This window comes from Sinocyclocheilus grahami, unplaced genomic scaffold (genome assembly GCF_001515645.1).
Source record: "Sinocyclocheilus grahami isolate Dianchi unplaced genomic scaffold, SAMN03320097.WGS_v1.1 scaffold357.1, whole genome shotgun sequence".
NCBI classification, from domain to species: domain Eukaryota; kingdom Metazoa; phylum Chordata; class Actinopteri; order Cypriniformes; family Cyprinidae; genus Sinocyclocheilus; species Sinocyclocheilus grahami.
The window spans coordinates 367,891-376,017 of NW_015505536.1; the positions used below are offsets into that span (position 1 = coordinate 367,891).

The 8,127-nt window shown below is 36.1% G+C and overlaps 2 protein-coding genes across 2 annotated transcripts in view; both read left to right on the top strand.

The window, feature by feature from the left end:
• Positions 1–7,201, top strand: part of aglb (amylo-alpha-1, 6-glucosidase, 4-alpha-glucanotransferase b) — a 25,548-nt gene extending 18,347 nt beyond the window's left edge. The window contains exons 26-34 of the mRNA XM_016229775.1: positions 2,553–2,778; positions 3,733–3,850; positions 3,928–4,063; positions 4,220–4,332; positions 5,127–5,338; positions 5,417–5,514; positions 5,707–5,794; positions 6,178–6,311; positions 6,460–7,201. Of these exons, the coding sequence (XP_016085261.1) occupies positions 2,553–2,778; positions 3,733–3,850; positions 3,928–4,063; positions 4,220–4,332; positions 5,127–5,338; positions 5,417–5,514; positions 5,707–5,794; positions 6,178–6,311; positions 6,460–6,577 (1,243 nt within the window). The 3' untranslated portion in view covers positions 6,578–7,201. The remainder of the gene's footprint in view (positions 1–2,552; positions 2,779–3,732; positions 3,851–3,927; positions 4,064–4,219; positions 4,333–5,126; positions 5,339–5,416; positions 5,515–5,706; positions 5,795–6,177; positions 6,312–6,459) is intronic.
• Positions 77–1,857, top strand: LOC107548908 (glycogen debranching enzyme-like). Its single transcript, XM_016229774.1, has 6 exons — positions 77–483; positions 680–810; positions 896–1,032; positions 1,211–1,344; positions 1,441–1,616; positions 1,701–1,857. Exons 2-6 carry the CDS (start codon positions 684–686, stop codon positions 1,718–1,720), a joined length of 594 nt encoding a protein of 197 aa, XP_016085260.1. The 5' UTR covers positions 77–483; positions 680–683; the 3' UTR covers positions 1,721–1,857.
• Positions 7,202–8,127: the final 926 nt, after the last annotated feature.

Sequence of the window (8,127 nt, forward strand, 5' to 3'; positions counted from 1 at the left end):
CCAAAGTCCCGCACACACACACACACACACACACACACACACACACACACACACACACACACACACACACACACACACACACACATTTTCAAGAAACCTACACAGATTTTTCCATACCTTTCAAGCTCCAAAAAGGACAAGGGCACAAATCACATAGACCACTTTTATGGTGCTTTTATAGTGCTCCTTTGTCTTTTTTTTTAGCTTGAAAGACAAGGAAAAAATCTATGGAAGTGTGTTTGTTTGTTTAAAACCACATGAGCACAAATACATAATTGAGTTTTTGGGTGAACTCTTCCTTTAAATGAACCTTAATTCATTTATTTCAACATGTAACTGATCTCACAGGGTGAGTCTCGATCCAAACTCTCAGAAAAAGGTTGGCTACTTGCGAACTCAGCTCTCACAGTTTAACCGGCTGTATAAATCCGCCAGTCTGACTGACAGCAATGTCCCTGGCATCCTGAAAATAGCTTTAGACTTGTGAGTCATTTTTACCTTAATTATTTTCAAATACAATTCCCAGCTATTCATTTGTTTAGAAAGCAAAACATCAATGAAAGTTATTCATTTGTCTAGAAAGCAAAATATGTGCTGTTTGACAGTTAATTTTAATGCATAATTATGTGAGTCAGTTCAATTCAGTTCTCTCACTAAGGCCTGTTGTTTTATGTGGCAGTTTAATGTCCAAACTGACTCTGGCTGAGTTGAACGTGTTGTTATTCCGCTGTGACGCGGAGGAACAGGAAGATGGTGGTGGCTGCTACAATATACCATCATGGATGCCGTTGAAGTATGGAGGCCTACAAGGTGCCAATATACACATATAGCAGGATTGGTTTCGGGTCACTGTAGTTATGTGACTGTATAAATCTCATGCTTTTATTATTCACAGGTTTTGTGTCTGTGTTGTCCGAGTTTCGGCCCAAAAATGACCTTGGACATTCGTTCTGTGACAATCTAAGACAAGGTGATTGGATGATCGATTACGTGAGTTCTCGTCTGATGAATAAAGGTGGAGCTCTGCGGGAGGTAAGAAAGGAAATATGTTTTTTTTTGTAATGTTTGGGGGGGTATGAAGTTTGGCATGCAACTCACCCTGCATCCTTTTCAAATCATTCATATTAAATTGTAAATTGAAAAATGACGTTTTTATGCACATTGTTGTAGCATACTTCCTGTCGAAATAAATGTTTCTTATTTTTCATAGGTTGGAAAGTGGTTCAGCGCTGTATTTACATACCTCAAACATATCCCACGCTACTTAGTGCCATGTTATTTTGATGCCATTATTGTAGGGGCGTACGCCACGGCTGTAGATGCTGTTTTCAACCAAATGTCCAGGTTAGTTCTCTGTTTAAGTTTAATATTTAGGAGTATGAGAGTGTAATATTTGAACTGTGTGGGGGGTAGTTTGTAAATGTGTGTAATGGATTACAGCTTTGTTCAGAATGGGTCGACCCTGGTTAAGCAGCTGGCCCTGGGCTCAGTTCAGATGTGTGGGGTGGGTCGTGTCCCCACCCTGCCGCCACTCTCTCCCGAACTGGAGGATGTCCCTGTCCGACTCAACAGTGTGACCAAACAAGAGGAGCAGTGTTGCGTTTCTCTTGCTGCAGGTTTGGATTCATACACAGTTCCATCTAATGTAAATCATTTGATCGACGGGACTGTTTACATTTATTTAATGCTTTAAATTACAGAAAAAGGACCACTTGGTTGATACCAGGCAGGGCCCCAGCTGCATATTGTCTAAAAGTGTTGCTATGCCTATAAAATGATGCATATACTACCATATTTACATGCTGAATGATGCTTAAAGGCATAGTTCACCCAAAAATGAAAATTCTGTCATTAATTGCTCACCCTCATGTTGATCCATACCCATCTTCAGAACACAAATTAAGATATTTTTGATGAAACCCGAGAGATTTCTGACCCTCCATAAACAGCAACACAACTACCAAGTTCAAGGCCCAGAAAGGTAGTAAGGACATTGTTAAAATAGTTCATGTGACATCAGTGGTTCAACCTTAATTTTATGAAGCAACGAGAATACTTTTTGTGGTCAAAGAAAACAAAAATAATGACTTTATTCAGCAATTCAAACAATGTATTTACTACCTTAATGTGGTAGTTGTGTTGCTGTTTATGGAGGGTCAGAAAGCTCTCGGGTTTCATCAAAAATATCTTAATTTGTGTTCTCAAGATGGGTTTGGATTGACATTAATGACAGAATTTTCATTTTTGGGTGAACTATACCTTTAAGTTGCATTGTGATTAAAATAATTATTATTGATGTACCAACTTATACACTTCTACATATTACATACTTTTTAATGTGGGACTTGTTTCATGAAAAATGTTGTCATCTATGCAGGTCTGCCGCATTTCTCCACTGGAATCTTCCGCTGTTGGGGTAGAGACACTTTCATAGCGCTGCGCGGTCTCATGCTTTTGACAGGGAGGTACTTGGAGGCCAGGTGAGCATCTAATTTTAGAATGCATACCAATGACTCTGGGATCATCCTCTAATCTGATGTTGTTTCTGACAGAAATATCATCTTAGCCTTTGCTGGCACGATGCGCCACGGTCTGATCCCTAATTTGCTAGGTCAGGGTGTTGCAGCCCGTTACAACTGCCGTGATGCAGTATGGTGGTGGCTTCAGTGTATCCAGGACTACTGTAATATTGTGCCCAACGGCACAGATATTCTTATGTGCCCTGTGTCACGTATGTATCCCACTGATGATTCTGAGGCACAGCCCCTGGAGACAGTGGTAAGAAGAATGGAAACAATCTCTGACTGCTTATGATTCTTGATACAGTACAATGCCATGCACTACTTGTATGATTCAGTAAGGGGAGGTACAGCTTAATTTACCAAACTTCCATACAGTGGGGAGAATATTTATTTGATCCCCTGCTGATTTTGTAAGTTTGCCCACTTACAAAGAAATTAAGGGTCTATAATTTTTATGGTAGGCTTATTTTAACGTATAGAGACAGAATACCAACCAACAAATCCAGAAAAAAAACACATTATATAAAGGTTAGAAATTGATTATCATGACATTTTGCTCATATACTAAATGTAATATCTCACGGTTCATAATAGGTGCAGACTTGCGTCTTTAGATATTGTTTTCTGATTGTTTTTATTCTATTTAACACAAAAGGAGATTTTTTTGTTCATACAATTACAATGAATGGCCACTGGAGCTTTCAGACTTCAAAAAGGACACAAAAGCACCATAGAAATACTATGAAAGTTGCTAATTAATTGCCCAAGCATATCTAGGGCCAGATTTTATGTGAATAACATTAAATTCACCACACTATGCTATTATATGATTTATGTGGACCACCTTTATGCTGCTTTTGTGGAGCTTTTTGTCATTTTGGAGCTTAAAAGCCTTAGTCCTCATATTAAAAAGTGCTTTATTGAAAAGTATGGCCAGAATATTCCAGAATGTCAATGTTTTTATTTTATTTTATTATGTCTGTAAATGTTTTGCATAATTAAACAACCTTTTTACAATTGTTAAAAAAATTAAGGTTGTGGCATTTTATGTTAAATATACTGTATATCACTTTTAATATACAAATCTGTACATATTTAATAAGATTATAAATGCACAATGCACAAACTATTGTTTTATGTTTATTTTTGATGTGGCATGGTTTCATTCTGACTGAAGGCTGTTAATATTTTTGTTCATGAATTGTATCAGGTTCACGACCAGCCGTTATACGTGGTCATTCAAGAGGCTATGCAGTGTCATATGCAGGGAATAGAGTTCAGAGAGAGAAACGCAGGTCCACAGATCGACCACAACATGCGAGATGAAGGTGAGTCATTTTCTAAGGCTGTTTTTCCATGTCTGTCTCAAAACATACCTTGCTTTTCCTATTGTCCTGTCCCATAGGCTTTAATGTGGAGGCCAAAGTAAATCCCGAGACAGGATTTGTTTATGGTGGAAATCGCTTCAACTGTGGGACGTGGATGGATAAAATGGGAGAGAGCGACACAGCCCATAATAGAGGTGTTCCAGCCACACCCAGGTACTATAACTACCCGCTAACATACCAGTCGTGCTAAACCCATACAATAATGCTCCACTGTATTTAGCACAAAAGAACGCTTTCAATGTGAAACACTGCCTGGATAAACCAGTCCTCAATACATCAAGTGGATGATGGTGTTGTGTTTATGTGCAGGGACGGCTCTGCGGTGGAGGTTGTGGGTCTCAGTAAGTCAGCGGTGCGCTGGCTAATGACGATGAATGAGAATGGAAATTTCCCATACTCCTCTGTCACAATACACAGAGATGGTACATCCTCTTTAACACATTCTCATTCTCAATGAAACTGACAATGATTACTTATATTTGTTTGTTACAAAATAAGGTGCCAGTAATTAAATATTGTATTTTATTACAAAGTGATTTTTACAAATTTATATTAATATTTTCTATTAATCTTTGTTTTTGTTTTATTTGATTTTAGTTTAGTTTAGTTTTACAAAATAAGGTGCCAGTATGTTTTTGTTTATTTTAATTTATTACAAGATAAAGTGGCAATAATAAAACATTTAGTTTGAATTCATTTTATTACAAAATAAGGTGCCAGTAATTAAATATTTTTTTGTTTTATTTTTTGTTTTTATCATATTTTATTTTGTTTTGTTTTGTTTTATTTTATCTTATTTTGTTTTGTTTTGTTCTATTCTATTCTATTCTATTCTATTCTATCTTATCTTATCTTATCTTATCTTATTTTATCTTAATTTGTTTAGTTTTTAGTTTTATTTTATTTTATCTTATTTTATTTTGTTTTATTTAGTACTTTATTTTAAATAAGGTACCACTTCTATTTTACTTTATTTACATTCCGTCAAAAAAGGTTAAAACCACTAAAGCAACTTTTTAGTGGTGTGCCGTGTGCGTATGATTGTTGCTACAGTGACTCACTTTTGAGTCTAAATATTTGTGTCCTGTTGAAAAGACACACCTTCAGTAGTATCGTAATTCACTGTTATAATACAGTATATTCAGCTGACAGCATGCTAATCAATTATCATATATTTTAAAGATTCGTCAGGACCATTACGGTTTCATTTTTCCAGGAACAGAGCAGTCAGTGTCCTATAAAGAGTGGAATCAAAGGATCCAGGAGAATTTTGAAAGGTTTTTCTATGTGTCAGAAGACGCTTCAGACCCAAATGAACAACATCCTGACCTGGTCCACAAGAAATGCATTTACAAAGACAGTTACGGGGCCTCTAGCCCCTGGTGTGACTACCAACTCAGACCTAACTTCACCATCGCCATGGTGGTGGTGAGTCCAAGTGCTTATAAGAGATTCTTTCCAAGAGTTTTTGCGGATGTTCTGTTATACAGTCCTTTGTTTCACTAGGCACCAGAGTTGTTTACAGTGCAAAGAGCATGGAAGGCTTTAGAGATAGTAGAGAAGAAGCTGCTCGGTCCTCTGGGAATGAAAACGCTGGATCCAGAGTGAGTAGAAAACAATACCTGCTGTCTGCCTGTTGGTTAAGCAGCTGCTTGTGTTAAAAGTGCACTCTTCTGGCTGGCTGACTGGACATGGTTTGATAAGTGGTTTAGTCTAGAACAAGAACATTTGTGCATGGGTGAAGTCATTAGTATGTAGAAATCTCTGATGTTGGCGTGTCTGTATTTGTTTAACAGTGATCTGGTGTACTGCGGTGTTTATGACAACGCCCTGGATAATGACAACTACAACTGTGCGAAAGGATTCAACTATCACCAAGGACCTGTATGTTTTCATACATTAAAGGAATATTTTTTCCACATTTAAAATGTTGTCATTGTTTCCTCACCCTCAAGTTGTTCCAAACCTGTTTGAATTTCTTTCTTCTGCTGAACCCTAAAGAAGATATTTTGAAGAATGTGAGTAACCAAATGGTTTCTGGTCCCCATTGACTTCCATAGTGTTTTCTCGATACTATGGAAGTCATTGGGGACCAGCAATCTTCTTTTATGTTCAGCAGAAGAAAGAAACAAGTACTTGAGGGTGAGGGAATGATAACAGAATTGTCATTTTTGGGTGAACTATCCCTTTAACAATGATAAATTGTTTTGGATGTGAGAGATTTCATTGGTTTTCTAAACTATGCACATTTCATCATTCATTTACAGGAATGGCTGTGGCCAGTTGGATACTTCTTACGAGCCAAGCTTTATTTTGCTAAGAAAATGGGCCAGGAGAAGTACAATGAAAGTGTGTACCTGGTCAAGAATGTCCTATCTAGACTTTATACACGTTTAGAAAGGTATTACAAAGCTCACACTAATAAAATAATACAGTTTTATTTTATTTTTTCAAAATGGTGGAATGATTTGAATCTACAGGTGATTGAGTTTAAAAAGTCATTTGCACAGTATATAACATTTCTTATCTATATGTTCTCTTTGATCTAGATCACCTTGGAAATGTTTACCTGAGCTGACCAATGAAAACGGACAGTACTGCCCGTTCAGTTGTGAAACACAGGCTTGGTCTATCGCCACTGTTCTGGAGACCCTATATGATTTATGATTATATCAAGGACAAGCTCTCATATACTTCTTTACCACCTTCCTGAGAAGTTCAGAGGACATTGTTTTACATTCGCAACCCTGTGCAGACACAAATATGCCCTGCTACTCTCTGAGATGTTTTAGTGTTGGGAAGAAATGGAAACACTTTATCTTTTGATTGTGCCAACTCACTTTTAGAGAGATTTTTCTGTCATGTTTACAGTCTTGTTAGTTACTACCAGCATATTCAGATTCGGTTTGTTGGTTAAAAAACATATTTATGCCCATTTGTGATTATTAAAGTACATATGATGCTCCCTCAAGACAAAAAAAAATAGATTCCCTACCTCTAATACAACTGGTCTTTTATTTCATTCTTTAAACTCGTATTACAAAATCTTAGAGCTATTACAAACCGATCTTAATTTAGATCCACAATATGGACAGTCTTTCTTTTTTGCCAAGTCATGGTTGCTTCATTGTCTGTCCATGGGCAACAAATGCTCATTGTTCTGCCTACTTTACACAACAGACTACTGCAGGTAAAATGACTCATGCCTTACAGAGATGCCCTGCACTTTTTATGAGTTATTTTTTATCTAAATTTTGATCTAAGATCAAAAACAACTTAAAAACAACCCAAAAGCTTAAAAACAACCCATGTAACATAAAAAATACATATGTTCAGTGTACTTAACCCACTATGGTAAAGTGTTGCCATATAACGCCTTGATTGGTCTTCCTTTTGTAGCTATTCAGGATGGTTGGAATTGAAAATAGATGAGATTTAAATTCCCCTGGGTCGCCCGTACAATGAAAACACGTTGCATTACAAACTCAAAGTTTTCTGTACATTTATTCTGTTGCCTATATGTTTTTTCTCTGCATCTTTGCTAATTGTTGTCCGCAGATCAATTTTGTCTAACATACAGTGACAGAAAATGTAGACTATATACAGTATATTATTTACACCACATTGGCAATGCAATTTCTCACAGGATTTTTTTATTGATAAAAGTAATATCAGGTATTTTAATGAAATTGATGCTATGTTTTACGGAAAAGCCAAAAAACGAATGCTAACATCAAAGCTGAGCACTTCTTTAAAGAACAGTAATAAATCATAGCAATCCATTAAATTTGTTTTTTAAGGAGTTCCAAGCCTATAAATGCACAAATATTCATTAGAAAAATTCATTAAAATAAAAGGGGATTTGACCATTTTGACATTTCCACACTGCTTCCCCGGTTTTTTTTTTTTAACTGTGATTTTTTTTTTAACTTATAAAATATTGCGTAAATATACTATTATATGAGTTGTTTTTAACTGGGCGTGATATCTGATCTTCACTATTAAGACAGTTGTATATTGTACAACAATCAAATTAGTAGGCAATGTTACAGATTATGTGCGTGAACCAATTTTTTCCAGAGATGTTTGTTTTCTTTAAAAAGTTGCAAGTAAGACAAATTTTTAATCTGGAAAATAACCTAGTTATTATTTATTTATTTTAATATATATATATATATATATATATTTTTTTTTTGCCAGGCCTGCTTTTTTTAATT

Bases quoted from the DNA above. Each gene is read 5' to 3' on its own strand.
- LOC107548908 (XM_016229774.1), top strand. From the start codon at position 684: ATGTCCAAACTGACTCTGGCTGAGTTGAACGTGTTGTTATTCCGCTGT. The intron at 811-895 runs GTGCCAATATAC...TATTATTCACAG, and splicing joins GAAGTATGGAGGCCTACAAG to GTTTTGTGTCTGTGTTGTCC. The intron at 1,033-1,210 runs GTAAGAAAGGAA...TATTTTTCATAG, and splicing joins AAGGTGGAGCTCTGCGGGAG to GTTGGAAAGTGGTTCAGCGC.